Source organism: Eriocheir sinensis, chromosome 45, assembly GCF_024679095.1.
Source record: "Eriocheir sinensis breed Jianghai 21 chromosome 45, ASM2467909v1, whole genome shotgun sequence".
Taxonomy (NCBI): Eukaryota; Metazoa; Arthropoda; class Malacostraca; order Decapoda; family Varunidae; genus Eriocheir; species Eriocheir sinensis.
The window spans coordinates 2253494-2270760 of NC_066553.1; the positions used below are offsets into that span (position 1 = coordinate 2253494).

Consider the following 17267-nt stretch of genomic DNA (forward strand, 5'->3'; position numbering starts at 1 on the left):
ATTACATACAAGTCGGTAAGGAAGACAATGTGTGTGTGTGTGTGTGTGTGTGTGTGGCCAGATTGCCTTGAGTTGGTGAGGTCTGCGTGCGTGCGTGCGTGTGGTGTGGCAGCTGCTGAGGCCTTGCTAGGGGGTGTGGCGTGGGGGAGGAGGGGGTGTCAAGGTGGAGGTGAGAGAAGAGGGGGGGGAGGGGGGTAGTTGTGGGAGTGTGGCTGATTAGGAGGAGAAAGAAGAGGAGGTGGAGGCTGATTGTATTGTTAGGATGGTGTGTGTGTGTGTGTGTGTGTGTGTGTGTGTGTGTGTGTGTGTGTGTGTGTATTCAAGATGTAGGAGGAACCGGTTTTAAGGAAGGTGGGAGGAGGATGAGGAAGAAGAGAAGGTCAGGAAGGAGGAGGAGGAGGAGAAGAGGCTGTTCGTAAATGGAGGTGGAATGGAGAAGTTGTAAAGAGGAGGAGGAGGAGGAGGAAGAGGATGTTAGATAAGGATTAAGAGGAAGAGGAGAAGAAAGAGGAGTTCTAGGTATATAAAAACAGATATAAAGGTAGGCAAAATAAGAGGAAAAGGAGGAAGAAGGAAAGCAAACAATTGAACATAAGGAGTCTGCAAGAGGCGGGTAGGTCTATACAAGGCAGCTCCTTTAAACCTAACCCCACCTAACCTCACTACCCACAAATTCATCTAACACTCCCGAAATTGACCTCTCTTTTTGGCCACTCCTATGTACTCTATTCAGGAGCAGTAAGTAACGGGCTTTTTTTCTTTAATATTGTTTTCTTTTTTTTTTACACCCTTGAACTGTCTCCTTTGCTGTTAAAAAAAAAAAAATCTTGAATGTATCTATCGTATCGGCACTCACCACACGACTGCTAAGCCTGTTCCATGTATCCACCACTCTTAGTAAACCAATTCTTATCTGCAAGAGGCGGATAGGTCTGTACAAGGCAGCTCCTGTGAACCTAACCTCACCTAACCTCACTATCCACAAATTCATCTAACCTCTTCCTCAATGTATCTATCGTATCGGCACTCACCACACGACTGCTAAGCCTGTTCCATGTATCCACCACTCTGTTAGTAAACCAATTCTTGCCATGTCCTTGTTGACTATGAACTTAACCAATCTAAACATATTGCTTCGTGTAATGCCCGAGTCTCTTACCATCCGTACATTATTAAAATCACGCTTATAAAAGATTGAAGGAGGGAGGAAGGAAGGAAAGGAGTATATTGAAGGAAGGAAGGAAAGGAGTATATTGAAGGAAGGAAGGAAAGGAGTATATTGAAGGAAGGAAAGCAAGGACTATATTGAAGGAAGAAAAGGAATAGATTTAAGAAAGAAAAAGGAGGGGGGGGAGGGGGTACTTACATAGACCGTCGTGGGTGCGCAACAGGTGTGGGAGAAGAGGAGGAAGAGGAGGAGGAGGAGGGGGAAGAGAGGGGGGCGGGGGGGGGATGTATTGTCCGAGCTGAAGCGTGTCTCCACCCCTTCCTCTCCCTTCTCCCCCTTCCATTTCTTCCCCTCTTCATCCCTTCCCTCCCCTTCCCCTCCTTCTCCTTCTTCCCCCCCCCTCCCTTCCCTTCCATCTCTCTCTCTCCTTCAAACGAACAGCTGATTGGTCTTCACACACACACACACACACACACACACACACACACACACACACTCGCTTTCATTGGATGGTTTGTCAAGCGTGGGGTATTTCCTAGTCTCTGTCTGTGTGTGTGTGTGTGTGTGTGTTATGAATCCCAATAAGTCTGAACACACACACACACACACACACACACACACACACACACACACACACACACACACACACACAACATAAAACGATTCAATGTAGTAGTAGTAGTAGTAGTTGTAGTAATCCATATACTAGCAAAACATATCTACACGTCTTTCAAGTCTGTTTTAATACATTCAATACGCGTAGAATTCCTCCAGTAGTCTTACGGTAACTATTGACAACACACTAACACACACACTTAAACATTCACGTATATTCCTTGCAATACTCCGTGAATACTAAACAGCACTTTCATCACCTTTAAATATCATCGTTTTGTATTACTCATGATTTATTTTATTGCGCAGGGTTTGATGGTGTTGGAAATTTTATTAGTCATTGTTGTAATTTTTTTTTTTTATCCAATACTGTGGGTGATTTGTCTTTTTTTTTGTCTTTCTATTCTTTTTTTTTTTCTTCCCAAGTAGTGACTAGTTGGTTTTCTTGATTTCTATTATTGTCTTATTTTTTAAACGTTGAATTTTTAATCTTAACAACAACAACAAGTTCTTTAGTTTAAGATTCTAACTAACACAAAAACATTAGGCTAACTCGTAACACAATATGAGTGACATTTAATTTTCGGCATTTAATGAGTGACATTTAATTTTCGGAATATTTTAAACTTCAAATTTTTCATCGTTGTTTCGTTATATATATTTTCTTAGTCAAAGATTCTAAATAACACACGAACATTAGGCTAACTCAACAATATGCCTGACATTTAATTTTCGGCACCACGGAATATTTTAAACGTCAAATTCTCATCGTTGTTTCGTTATATATATTTTCGTAGTCAAAGATTCTAAATAACACACAAACATTAGGCTAACTCTTAACAATATGACCGACATTTAATTTTCGGCACCACGGAATATTTTAAACGTCCAATTCTCTGCTTTGTTTCGTTATATATATTTTCGTAGTCAAAGATTCTAAATAACACACAAACATTAGGCTAACTCTTAACAATATGACCGACATTTAATTTTCGGCACCACGGAATATTTTAAACGTCCAATTCTCATCGTTGTTTCGTTATATATATTTTCTTAGTCAAAGATTCTAAATAACACACGAACATTAGGCTAACTCTTAACAATATGACCGACATTTAATTTTCGGCACCACGGAATATTTTAAACGTTAATTCTCAGCGTTGTTTCGTTATATATATTTTCGTGGTCAAAGATTCTAAATAACACACAAACATTAGGCTAACTCTAAACAATATGACCGACATTTAATTTTCGGCACCACGGAATATTTTAAACGTTAATTCTCAACGTTGTTTCGTTATATATATTTTCTTAGTCAAAGATTCTAAATAACACACGAACATTAAGCTAACACGTAACACAGTATGACCTGACAAGGAATTTTCGGCGCCACAAAATATTCTTAACATCAAATTCTCAACGCCGAGTTTTCGTATATTTTCGTAGCGCTGCGCAGCTGTGGGTGACTAACGAGGGCGGGGTGAACACAAATTAACGAGTCTCAGGTGGTCATTAGGCAGGAGTGCACCTGGGCCGAGGGCGAGGTTTGATAAAGGTGAAGGCAGTATGCAATGACCCGCCCTGTGTGTGTGAAGCCAGTGAGTCCAGGGAGTGGCCATATTGGTAAGGGGAGGTTGGGGGTTGGGTTGGGGTTCTGAGACGTTTCCGGCTCTGATAATCGCTTCCAATGCCCACAGTGAAGACAAATTCGGTTCTCATGAGTGATTTTTAGGTTAGTATGCATAAGCTTTGTCCAACTACCTATAGAAATGACATGTATAAACTCGTAACTATATAAGGAGTTTTCATAGTGTCTCGTGTTCAGTGCGAGAGCCCTTACGAACTTCCTTCCTGTGGTGTTAGACTTAAAAATTGCACTTCGTATAATGCGGGTTTTCCTATGAGCTCCCACCTTTGCCCTTACTAGTATGGCCGCCACGTGCCTCACTGGCTTCACTCCCCACTGAGCCGCGCGGGGTGAAGTGCATACCGCCTCTGTCTTTATTTACCCTCCTTGACCTGAGCGGTGTAGAAAGCGTGGTATTTTAAGGTCCAGTGTAGGTGACTAATGGTGATGAGGATAGGTGGTGGTGGATGAGTGGATGAAGGGTATTGGATAGATGTGGAAGAGTTGGAAAGTGGAGGAGGAGGATGGCTCAGTGGAAACGTGTGTGTGTGTGTGTGTGTGTGTGTGTACTCATGATATTTTGTTTAAAGGTCAACTTTCTAATAAAAATAAAACTTTACCTTTTTTTTATTCGTTTGTTAATCGTAATTTTCTCTCCTTATCAATCCATCTATCTTCCTTTACCTATCTATATATCTGTATCTATTTTGATCTCATTTTCCCCATTTCCTATTTTCCCTCGCAACATAATAATTCCCTAATGACGACATACGCCATTTAAAGAAGTCCCCCCTCCCTCCCTCCTGACGTCATCCCTTCCCTCCCTCCCCGTCCTCCGTTTTCTTCCGTGACGTCAGAAGGTCTTCCCCATTTTCTTCGGTGACGTCATATCCCACTTTTTACTTCTTTGCAATTTCCTTTACCCGCTTTTTTCTTTGTCTCTCTCTTGGGTGGCTCGGTGGTGGGTGTAACTGTAACACTTTCTCTAGAATAACTACTACTACTACTACTGCTACTACTACTATTACTATTACTACTGTTCTTATCGTACCAACCTTGAACGATATAATTTTTTCATCCCTCTGTTTATTAATGTTGTTTTTATTATCGTTGTTGTTGCTTTCTCGTTGTAACCTTGAACTGCTTGATCTATGTAAAGTCTTAAGGCGTATGGTATCGTATCCATCGTCCTTTCAATAAATCTGTATTCTATTGTTAACTGTCTTATCAACTATTACCAACTCAAATTTCAGTTTCTACGCATCTCATAACCTATAATTACCCATGCTATCCATTTACCGTACATTTAATTCCACATCAAGAATCAGATAAAAAAAAATTCTATTATCAACTGTCTTATCAACTATTACATATTACAAACTCACTAACTCAATTTCCAGTTTCTACGCATCACAAGAAACATAACTATCCATGCTGTGTACCGTATATTTAATTCCACTGCCCGAGTAAGATGAAAAAAAATATTGCCTTCATATCTGCACAACCTGTAAAAAACAATAAAATAACAAGCAGTATCCATTACAAATCTTCCTATTTCCTATTTCTTACACACTACATCTTTTCCAGAAAACTCTTCATGGCTTCTATAATTCTCTCATTTGTTTCTGCACTCAGTCCCATCATCAGCAGCATCATCCACTCCCTCTTCGTTCTTGCAATCCTCCCATTCACATCCCGGCCCATCAGTGCCACCCTCATCATCTCCGTCCTCTCTCTCCAGTACCTCACACACACCAGCATCAGCAGCATCCACTCCCTCTCCGTTCTTGCAATCCTCCCATTCACATCCCAGCCCATCAGTGCCACCCTCATCATCTCCGTCCTTTCTCTCCAGTACCTCACACACACCAGCATCAGCAGCATCCACTCCCTCTCCGTTCTTGCAATCCTCCCATTCACATCCCGGCCCATCAGTGCCACCCTCATCTCCGTCCTTTATCTCCAGTACCTCCCACACACCAGCATCAGCAGCATCCACTCCCTCTTCGTTCTTGCAATCCTCCCATTCACATCCCGGCCCATCAGTGCCACCCTCATCATCTCCGTCCTCTCTCTCCAGTACCTCCCACACACCAGCATCAGCAGCATCCACTCCCTCTCCGTTCTTGCAATCCTCCCATTCACATCCCAGCCCATCAGTGCCACCCTCATCATCTCCATACTCTCTCCAGTACCTCCCACACACCAGCATCAGCAGCATCCACTCCCTCTCCGTTCTTGCAATCCTCCCATTCACATCCCAGCCCATCAGTGCCACCCTCATCACCTCCGTCCTTTCTCTCCTCTACATGGTCCTCAGGTCTCGTCAGCGTCGCTTCAAAAAGGCTCAAAAATGTTAGTTCTGTAGTTACTGGGCGTCCTCGGGCCTCCCCTCCTCCCCCGCCCACCCCACGGCCTGACCACCCCCTCAGGCACCCTCATACCTAAGATTCCTCTCGTGCCTCCCTAGGTCTGAGAGAGAGAGAGAGAGAGAGAGAGAGAGAGAGAGAGAGAGAGAGATCCAGCCTACTCACTTCTTCTTTATCCCGGTCCAGAGAGAGAGAGAGAGAGAGAGAGAGAGAGAGAGAGGGGGGTGGGGGGACCGCAGCGTGTCAAACGAAACATCCCCAAAATCTCGTTGGAAAAAAAAAAACAAAAAAAACACGCCATCAAAGACTCCAGGAAGCACGGATGAATGGGTTGCTAACGACTCCTTCCTTACCTTTTTTTATTTATTTTGTTTTATATATTTTTTTTCTCTCCCTCGCTATTATGGAAACGTTCGTCATATCCTCTGGGCGGTAGGAGGAGGCGGATATTGCGACACGCGGAATATTTAAGTTACCCCTGAAAGGACCTTGCTTGATGGCTCCGTTGAAGGTGCTTAATACTGCTGCTGATGATGATGATAGTGGTGGTGGTGACGATTCTATAAAAAAAATGATGGTGGTGGAGATGAAGATAGATTACCGTAGCAGGCTTTTTTTATTATTTTTTTTTTTTACAACAAAGGAGACAGCTCAAGGGCACAAAAAAGGAAACTATAATATAAAAAAAAAGCCCGCTTCTCGCTGCTCCTAAAAAAAAAAAAAAAAAATCAAGAGGTGGCCGAAAGAGCGGTCAATTTCCCTAGGTTTTATTTACATTTCTATTCACTAATTTGTCCATTCTAGTATTTTTATGTAAACTACGACATTTTTTTTTTATAGCCTACTCCCAATGGTATACGTTATTTAGTAAAGAGATAGTTTTTAGTTAGTGTTATTTTAGGTTTATTTGTTAATTCAAGTTCTGTTTATTTGTATTTTTTGTGCAAACTACAGTATTTTTTTTTTTTTTGATAGCCTACTCCATGTGGTATACGTTATTTAGTAAAGAGATAGCTTTTAGTTGTGTTATTTTAGGTTTATTTGTTAATTCATGTAGTTTATTTGTATTTTTTTGTGTGAACTACCGTATTTTTCGATAGCCTACTCCCAGTGGTAGCTACGTTAGTTATTAGAGAAAAGGTTCATAGTTGTGATATTTTAGACTCGCAGATGCTTAAAAATAATGGCCATATTTTTAAACATTTCATCACCCAAGTTCACATATTTAACAACGCTTTCACAGGAGTTTCGGGCATTTCCAGGGGTAGTTTTATGATCCTGGTGGTAGTTTGACTCTTCTTCTGTACCGCGAACCTAAAAAGACACTCATTAAAATTCGATTGATCTCCTCTTTGACCTTTAAAAATACCTGACATGGGAAACCAGTGTCATATTAGCGAGCTTTGTGTCGTAATAATAAGTGGCGTAGTGGATGAGGGAGTCGGATCGTACCGGTTAGGTGTTTCCTGCTGGTAATGCGTGGGCTGAGGTGCTGCACGGGGGAGGGATGCTGGTGGGAGAGGAGATGAGGGAACAAGAAGAACAGGAGAAGGAAAAGGAGGAAGAGAAGAAGGGTGAAGATGGAAAGATTGTAGGAGAAAATAGGAATTGCGCAAAATATTATATCGCTTGTAAGTTATGTGGAAGAACATTGGAAAACTAGAAAATAACACCAGATAACTTCTTTTTTTAACATTAACGGAAGCACCTCAAGGTCAAAAAAAATAGGAATTGCCCATAATATTAGGCTATATACATCATCGCTTGTCAGTTATGTGGAAAACATTGGAAAACTTGAAAATAACACCAGAATAGACCAGATAACTTCTTTTTTTAACATTAACGGAAGCAACTCAAGGGCAAAAAAAAAAAGAAATTGCCCATAATATTAGGCTATATACATCATCGCTTGTCAGTTATGTGGAAGAACATTGGAAAACTAGAAAATAACACCAGAATACACCAGTTAACTTCTTTTTTTAACATTAACGGAAGCAACTCAAGGTAAAAAAAAAAAAAAGAAATTGCCCATAATATTAGGCTATATACATCATCGCTTGTCAGTTATGTGGAAAAACTATGAAAAACTTGAAAATAACACCAGAATAGACCAGATAACTTCTTTTTTTAACATTAACGGAAGCAGCTCAAGGTCAAAAAAATAGGAATTGCCCATAATATTAGGCTATATACATCATCGCTTGTCAGTTATGTGGAAGAACATTGGAAAACTAGAAAATAACACCAGAATAGACCAGATAACTTCTTTTTTTAACATTAACGGAAGCAACTCAAGGTCAAAAAAATAGGAATTGCCCATAATATTAGGCTATATACATCATCGCTTGTCAGTTATGTGGAAGAACATTGGAAAACTAGAAAATAACACCAGAATAGACCAGATAACTTCTTTTTTTAACATTAACGGAAGCAACTCAAGGTAAAAAAAAAAAGAAATTGCCCATAATATTAGGCTATATACATCATCGCTTGTCAGTTATGTGGAAGAACATTGAAAAACTAGAAAATAACACCAGAATAGACCAGATAACTTCTTTTTTTAACATTAACGGAAGCAACTCAAGGTCAAAAAAATAGGAATTGCCCATAATATTAGGCTATATACATCATCGCTTGTCAGTTATGTGGAAGAACATTGGAAAACTAGAAAATAACACCAGAATAGACCAGATAACTTCTTTTTTTAACATTAACGGAAGCAACTCAAGGTAAAAAAAAAAAGAAATTGCCCATAATATTAGGCTATATACATCATCGCTTGTCAGTTATGTGGAAGAACATTGGAAAACTTGAAAATAACACCAGAATAGACCAGATAACTTATTTTTTTTACATTAACGGAAGCAACTCAAGGTAAAAAAAAAAAGGAATTGCCCATAATATCATATACATCGTCGCTTGTCAGTTAAGTGGAAGAATTATGGAAAACTATAAAATAACACCAGAATAGACCACATAACGTCATTTAACATTGAACTTCTTTTTTTAACATTAACGAAAGCAGCTCAAGGGCAAAAAAAAATGTCGTAAACCGCTTCTCCAGTAAAGTAGAATTATTTCCTAAAGAGAGGGTCACTTTCGGATGGAGAGATGTCGATGCAAAGATATTTATACTGATACCAAAACAACTTCGGTATTTTTAAGTTCGCGGTACAGAAGAGGAGTCAAACTACCACCAGGATCATAAAACTATAACCCTGGAATTGGCCTAAACTCCTGGGAAAGCTTTGTCGAATATGTGAACTTGGGCGACGAAATGTTTAAAAACTTGCACCGGGATTATAAAATGTTGCAAAGACAGCTCACGGCCGTCTCTGTTAGTGGAAAAGTTTCGTTTAGTCGGCGCAACATCTGTGGTCATATGCCGGTCTCTTGTCAGTGGTGAAGCTCCATAGCGAACAAGGGGAATCTTATCAGCAGCAAGGCTTGACCAAAGTGTTCATAGTCCTGAGAGGCATTGGCGTGGTGAGCGTGTTCCAGCCAGGAGGCGTTGACTAGTTAGGGGTCATTAGTCAAGTGTTTGGCGTGTGTTTGCATCCAATGAGTCAATCACAGAACAAGGCCTTGGTGAAGGAGCGCCCCGTCCCGTCCCGCCCCGCCTCGGCCTCTCCGAACATTGTATATGCAGCTCAGAGAAACGTTCCGACACCTGACTCACTAGACGTTCCGTGGAGCCTGGACCACCACCACCATCACCACCACCACCATTACGACTGAAGAGAGCGAGCTAGCATTTGAGAGGCGACAGCAGCAGCAGTAAGGCAAAAACTGCACTGACAATACACGCGCACTCCCGTTGTAGTCCCGCGGCACCAGCAACATCATCATCATCATCAGCTGTAGGAAGGTAACAACAGGGTCGCGGACACACGCCCAGCCCCGTTGGTGCCCGTGGCGGCGCAGCGGTACCGGGGGTCGTATTATAAGCCGTTTCGTCGCCCAAGAACACATATTTGACAAGGCTTTCGTGGGAGTTGTGGGCATTTCCAGGGGTAGTTTTATGACCTTGGTGGTAGTGTGACCCTTCTTCTGTACCATGAACCTGAAGAAACACTCATTAGAACCCGACTGACCCCAACTTTGACCTTTAGAAATAGCTGATGTGAGAACCGAACGTGTCTTTAATACCAACCGCGGGGTCTATTTTAAGACATTTCGCCGCCCAAGAACACATATTTGACAAGGCTTTCGTAGGAGTTGTGGGCATTTCCAGGGGTAGTTTTATGACCTTGGTGGTAGTTTGACCCTTCTTCTGTACCATGAACCTGAAGAAACACTCACTAGAACCCGACTGACCCCCACTTTGACATTTAGAAATAGCTGATGTGAGAACCGAACGCGTCTTTAATACCAACCGCGGGATCTATTTTAAGACATTTCGCCGCCCAAGAACACATATTTGACAAGGCTTTCGTAGGAGTTGTGGGCATTTCCAGGGGTAGTTTTATGACCCTGGTGGTAGTGTGACCCTTGTTCTGTGCCATGAACCTTAAAGAACACTCATGAAAAACAGATTGACCCCCTCTTTGACCTCTAGAAATAGTTGATGTGAGAAGCGATGGTGTCTTAAAATTCGGCCTTATTTATCGCTCCCCGCGCCACCCAGGAAAGCCGTGGCTGGGATGAAGGAACAGAACTGAAAGCTGGCCTCTTGCACGCCTGTTGACGGCTGCTCATGGCTACTGAGGCGCCGCGACGGGGACTCTGGGACACTTGAAGTCGAGGGTCAAGGTCAGGCGGCGGAGAAAGTTGGCGTGTATATATATGTATAGCTTAGCGTGACCTCGTCAGGCACTGCTGGCCGGCCGGGGCACTGACCGCGTGTGTGTGTGTGTGTGTGTGTGACAGCCACGCGGGAGGCTTTTATCTTTTTTATCGATAGGGTTGAGGGAGTAGCGAAGCGGTGGTCAGCGTTGCCAAATTATCGTACGCATCACATTCCCTTTTCGTAATTTCTGACATATATAACTATCGCGAAAATTGAAGAAACCCATCACTAACATTTTCAACGATAACTTTAATTTGCTATTTGTAAAGGTACGAGAGTTTTAGGAATGAAAATGCCAAAAATACGATGTTCAGAGTACGACAGTTTGGCATCGCTGGTGGTGGTGGTGCTCATGGATGGAGTGAGTTCTTGGGGTCAAGGGTGGTGTGTGTGTGAGTGGGAGTGGTGATCATGAAAATGGTGTCAGTAATGTGGAAAGACGAACATCACCATAGTATATTGAACCCAACGTTGCCAGATTGTCGTACTCAGCCTTCTCTGTTTCCCGATTTCCGACCTAAAAATCGTCTCCTCCACCCCCCCAATTGTCGTACTCAGCCTTCTCTGTTTCCCGATTTCCGACCTAAAAACCGTCTCCTCCACCCCCAAAAACTGTCTTCATATAAAATCATCGATAAAACGGTTAATTATTGGTGTTTCTAGGCATGATTTACGGGCCAGAAACCGGTAAATACGCGGCTCTGAGTACGATAATCTGGGAACGGTGATAGAACTTGAAATGGTCGTGCTGGTAGTGACTGGTGATGATGGTAGTGGTTTACGAGAGATGAAGATAGACCGTAATATTAAGAACCAGGAGCGGATGTTAGTAGGCTAGTGGTTTAAGAAAGACTAAGATTACCCTAGCATCGAGAACTTTAAATTTCCCTACATGGTGTAAAATGAAGATTATCGTAACATTAAGAACTTTGAGCTGGTGTTGGTAGTTAGAACTTTAAGCTGGTGTTAGTAGGCTAGTGGTGTAAGAAAGACTAAGATTACTCTGACATCGAGAACTTTAAATTTCCCTACATGGTGTAAAATGAAGATTATCGTAACATTAAGAACTTTGAGCTGATGTTGGTAGTTAGAACTTTAAGCTGGTGTTAGTAGGCTAGTGGTGTAAGAAAGACTAAGATTACCCTAACATCGAGAACTTTAAATTTCCCTACATGGTGTAAGAAAAATGAAGATTATCGTAACATTAAGAACTTTGAGCTTGTGTTAGTAGTTAGAACTTTAAGCTGGTGTTAGTAGGCTAGTGGTGTAAGAAAGACTAAGATTACCCTAACATCGAGAACTTTAAATTTCCCTACATGGTGTAAGAAAAATGAAGATTATCGTAACATTAAGAACTTTGAGTTGGTGTTAGTAGTTAGAACTTTAAGCTGGTGTTAGTAGGCTAATGGTTTAAGAAAGACTAAGATTACCCTAGCATTGAGAACTTTAAATTTCCCTACATGGTGTAAGAAAAATGAAGATTATCGTAACATTAAGAACTTTGAGTTGGTGTTAGTAGTTAGAACTTTAAGCTGGTGTTAGTAGGCTAATGGTTTAAGAAAGACTAAGATTACCCTAACATCGAGAACTTTAAATTTCCCTACATGGTGTAAGAAAAATGAAGATTATCGTAACATTAAGAACTTTGAGCTGGTGTTGGTAGTTAGAACTTTAAGCTGGTGTTAGTAGGCTAATGGTTTAAGAAAGACTAAGATTACTCTAACATCGAGAACTTTAAATTTCCCTACATGGTGTAAGAAAAATGAAGATTATCGTAACATTAAGAACTTTAAGCTGGTGTTAGTAGGCTAATGGTTTAAGAAAGACTAAGATTACCCTTACATCGAGAACTTTAAATTTCCCTACATGGTGTAAGAAAAATGAAGATTATCGTAACATTAAGAACTTTAAGCTGGTGTTAGTAGGCTAGTGGTGTAAGAAAGACTAAGATTACCCTTACATCGAGAACTTTAAATTTCCCTACATGGTGTAAGAAAAATGAAGATTATCGTAACATTAAGAACTTTGAGCTGGTGTTGGTAGTTAGAACTTTGAGCTTGTGTTAGTAGGCTAATGGTTTAAGAAAGACTTAAGATTACTCTGACATCGAGAACTTTAAATTTCCCTACATGGTGTAAGAAAAATGAAGATTATCGTAACATTAAGAACTTTAAGCTGGTGTTAGTAGGCTAATGGTTTAAGAAAGACTAAGATTACCCTTACATCGAGAACTTTAAATTTCCCTACATGGTGTAAGAAAAATGAAGATTATCGTAACATTAAGAACTTTAAGCTGGTGTTAGTAGGCTAGTGGTGTAAGAAAGACTAAGATTACCCTTACATCGAGAACTTTAAATTTCCCTACATGGTGTAAGAAAAATGAAGATTATCGTAACATTAAGAACTTTGAGCTGGTGTTGGTAGTTAGAACTTTGAGCTTGTGTTAGTAGGCTAATGGTTTAAGAAAGACTAAGATTACTCTGACATCGAGAACTTTAAATTTCCCTACATGGTGTAAGAAAAATGAAGATTATCGTAACATTAAGAACTTTAAGCTGGTGTTAGTAGTTAGAACTTTGAGCTTGTGTTAGTAGGCTATTGGTGCAAGAGAGATTTAAGATTACCGAAGCATTGAGAACCGAGAATGTCTAATACTGGTAGTGACTATGGCGGTTCTCTAGGATGAAAGAAGGAAGTATATGCGAAGGATGATTGATGCTGACCGTAAAAGAGGATGAAGAAGAGGAGGAGGAGGAGGAGGAAGAGGAGGAGGAGGAGGAGGAGATTGAGTAATGATGGCAGTAAAAGGGAGATGGGCTAACACCAAGGTCTTCCCCCCTCCCCTTCTACCTCAACCCCCCCTCCCCTTCTACCCCTACCCTCCTCCCCTTCTACCCCTACCCCCCTCCCCTTCTATCTCTACCCCACTCCCCTTCTACCCCTACCCCGCTCCCCTTCTACCCCTACCCCCCTCCCCTACTACCCCTACCCCCCTCTCCTTCTACCCCTGCACAACCATTGCATAATCTGGCCCTTCCTCGCACCCCATTCACGCCCCCTACGACTGACTGGTTGAGAGAGAGAGAGAGAGAGAGAGAGAGAGAGAGAGAGAGAGGGGGGAATTAACTGTTCACGCCCATTTTTACAACTTAACACGCAGAATGAGCCTTTCCTGAGAGAGAGAGAGAGAGAGAGAGAGAGAGAGAGAGAGAGAGAGAGAGAGGAGGAGGAGGAGGAGCAAGAAGGGAAGAAGAAGAAGAAAACGAAGAGAATAAACAAGGAAAAAACAGGAGAAAAAAGAAGTATATTTTATTGAAGTGTATATAATCGGTTTTCGTGTCGTTGTTAAAATTAAGTCGATCTGTAGTATTTGACGGTCTCTCACACACACACACACACACACACACACACACACACACCTGTTGCTCGCCAGAATGTCCCATCAATATTTTTACAGCCGTTTCTTTGCACTTTTCTTTTTCTTTTCTTCTTTATATTTGTTTTAGAAAGAGTTTGGTGGTACTCGAACATTCGGTACTACCTGGAAATAGAGGAATATTTATAACTATCTGCAGAGTTTGATTTTCATTTGTTTATTTTTATTTTAATCTTGTTTATTATATCTTCATTCGTCTATAGGAGCTGTACTTTGCGGAGTTTTTTTTATATCGTTTTGCTGCATCCTTTACGGTAAAAAATATATATAATGAAAGTCCGTTATTTAAAGAATTTGCGATTTCACTTGTCCCCTAATGTCGCAGGGTGGGCAAGGCGACGCGCCCCCTGGTGTATGTTTATTATATCTTCATTCGTCTATAGGAGCTGTACTTTGCGGGGTTTTTTTTATATCGTTTTGCTGCATCCTTTACGGTAAAAAATATGTATAATAAAAGTCCGTTATTTAAAGAATTTGCGATTTCACTTGTCCCCTAATGTCGCAGGGTGGGCAAGGCGACGCGCTCCCTGGTGTATGTTTATTATATCTTCATTCGTCTATAGGAGCTGTACTTTGCGTTCTTTTTTTATATCGTTTTGCTGCATCCTTTACGGTAAAAAATATATATAATGAAAGTCCGTTATTTAAAGAATTTGCGATTTCACTTGTCCCCTAATGTCGCAGGGTGGGCAAGGCGACGCGCTCCCTGGTGTATGCCCCCATTGATTGATCTCCATTTTGACCTTTGGAAATAGGTTATGTGCGATCCAGAAGCATCTAAGAATACATTTAGCGTGGTTTTTATAGGAGTTTTGGGCACTCCTAGGGGTAGTTTAATGACCCTGGTGGTAGTTTGACCCCTCATCTTTACCATAAACCTAAAGATCACTCATAAGAACCTGATTCATCTTTGTGACCTTCGGAAATAGTTGATTTGAGTGGCAGAAGCGTCTCTTATAATTTCCCTCCTTCCTCCACTTCCTGTCTTTCCTTCCATCCTTCATTCCTTTCCTTCCTATGCCTGCTATCCCCCCCCCGTATACTTCCCCTCCTTCCCCCACTTCCTATCCTCCCCCCATTCTTCCTTCCTTTCCTTCCTATGCCTGCTATCCCCCCCTCCCTATACTTTCCCTCCTTCCCTCCATTCTTCCTTCCCTTCCTATGCCTGCTATCCCCCCCCCCCCCCCTCCTATACTTTCCCTCCTTCCCTCCATTCTTCCTTCATTTCCTTCCTATGCCTCCTATCCCCCCCCCCCTATGCTTTCCCTCCTTCCATCCATTCTTCCTTCATTTCCTCCCTTTGCCTGCTATCCCCCCCCTCCTATACTTTCCCTCCTTCCCTCCATTCTTCCTTCCCTTCCCGTCCTTACCCAACCTCCACTCATGAGTTCCCCTTTACCCCACCCTCCCTTCATCCACCTTTAGTCAGAATACGAACTTAACACTCTTCTCTCCCCCTCTTTGCAGGATGGTGTTGGGCGGAGGAAGTGAGGGCGGGCGGTATGGGTCAGTAGGGGAGAGCGGCGGCCTGATGGGGGAGTTCCAGTACTGCGGGAGTGGCGGCAACAGCAGGAGCGGCACCAGCAGCAGCTCCAGCAGCGTGGTGGACGAGGCCGACCACTGCCACATGACACACGACGTCTACCAGCGCCAGCCCCTGCTCGCTAACCACGACTCCTACATCAACGCCAACGGGTAGGTCCTCTCGCAGCCACGCCCCCTTCCCTTGGTTTGTGGTAATGGATATTTTTTGAGTTCTGATCTTCCTCTTCTCCTCCTGTCCTCTCTCAACCACGCCCCCTTCCCCTCCCTACATCAACGCCAACGGGTAGGTCCTCTCGCAGCCACGCCCCCTTCCCTTGGTTTGTGGTAATGGATATTTTTTGAGTTCTGATCTTCCTCTTCTCCTCCTTTCCTCACTCAACCACGCCCCATTCCCCGCCCTACATCAACGCCAACGGGTAGGTCCTCTCGCAGCCACGCCCCCTTCCCTTGGTTTGTGGTAATGGATAATTCTTGAGTTTTAATCTTCCTCTTCTCCTCCTGTCCTCTCTCAACCACGCCCCCTTCCCCTCCCTACATCAGCGCCAACGGGTAGGTCCTCTCGCAGCCACGCCCCCTTCTCCTCGTTTGTGGTAATGGATAATTCTTGAGTTCTGATCTTCCTCTTCTCCTCCTGTCCTCTCTCAACCACGCCCCCTTCCCCTCCCTACATCAGCGCCAACGGGTAGGTCCTCTCGCAGCCACGCCCCCTTCCCTTGGTTTGTGGTAATGGATATTTTTTGAGTTCTGATCTTCCTCTTCTCCTCCTGTCCTCTCCCAACCCCGCCCCCTTCCCCTCCCTGCATCAACGCCAACGGGTAGGTCCTCTCGCAGCCACGCCCCCTTCCCTTGGTTTGTGGTAATGGATATCTCTTGAGTTCTAATCTTCCTCTTCTCCTCCTGTCCTCTCTCAACCCCGCCCCCTTCCCCTCCCTGCATCAACGCCAACGGGTAGGTCCTCTCGCAGCCACGCCCCCTTCCCTTGGTTTGTGGTAATGGATAATTCTTGAGTTCTAATCTTCCTCTTCTCCTCCTGTCCTCTCTCAACCCCGCCCCCTTCCCCTCCCTGCATCAACGCCAACGGGTAGGTCCTCTTGCAGCCACGCCCCCTTCCCTTGGTTTGTGGTAATGGATAATTCTTGAGTTCTGATCTTCCTCTTCTCCTCCTGTCCTCTCCCAACCCCGCCCCCTTCCCCTCCCTGCATCAACGCCAACGGGTAGGTCCTCTCGCAGCCACGCCCCCTTCCCTTGGTTTGTGATAATGGATAATTCTTGAGTTAAGATCTTCCTCTCCTCCTCCTCTCCTCTCCCAACCCCGCCCCCTTCCCCTCGTGTGTGATAAAGGTTAATGGACCGTATTGGCTATACAGGCAGCGCCACATGTGGCCACTCAACTCTAAGCTGTCCTTTCCATAAAGTTCAAGTTATAGACTAGAGTGCGTCTGAGGCTGTCTCCGGGATACACGGCCATAGTGCCGCCATCGCTCCAAGCCGATGATAGCACACATTTCACTCCTTCCCGATTTCAGTTTTTCTCCATGTCAAACAGTAGAGTCAGGAAATCGGGTAGGAGTAAATTGTGTGCAGTCGTTGGCTTGGAGCGGTGGCGGTAACCAAGGCCTTGTATCCTGGAGGCAGCCTCAGACGTACTCTACTTGAATACTATGGAAATACTGCTTTGACACTTCACCGACTGGCCACGTGTGGTGCTGCCTGTATAG

At 43.1% G+C, this 17267-nt stretch overlaps 1 protein-coding gene across 4 annotated transcripts in view; it reads left to right on the forward strand.

Annotated features, from left to right (window-relative positions):
* LOC126980855 (phosphatidylcholine:ceramide cholinephosphotransferase 1-like) overlaps positions 1-17267 on the forward strand; it is a 59366-nt gene that overhangs the window by 36923 nt on the left and 5176 nt on the right. For 3 of the 4 annotated variants that reach the window (XM_050831178.1, XM_050831179.1, XM_050831177.1), the window contains exon 2: positions 15472-15699. In XM_050831178.1, coding sequence (XP_050687135.1) covers positions 15472-15699 — 228 coding nt within the window. Of the gene's footprint in view, positions 1-9441; positions 9648-15471; positions 15700-17267 lie in introns of those variants that run through there. The other variant, XM_050831180.1, reaches the window with a different exon arrangement.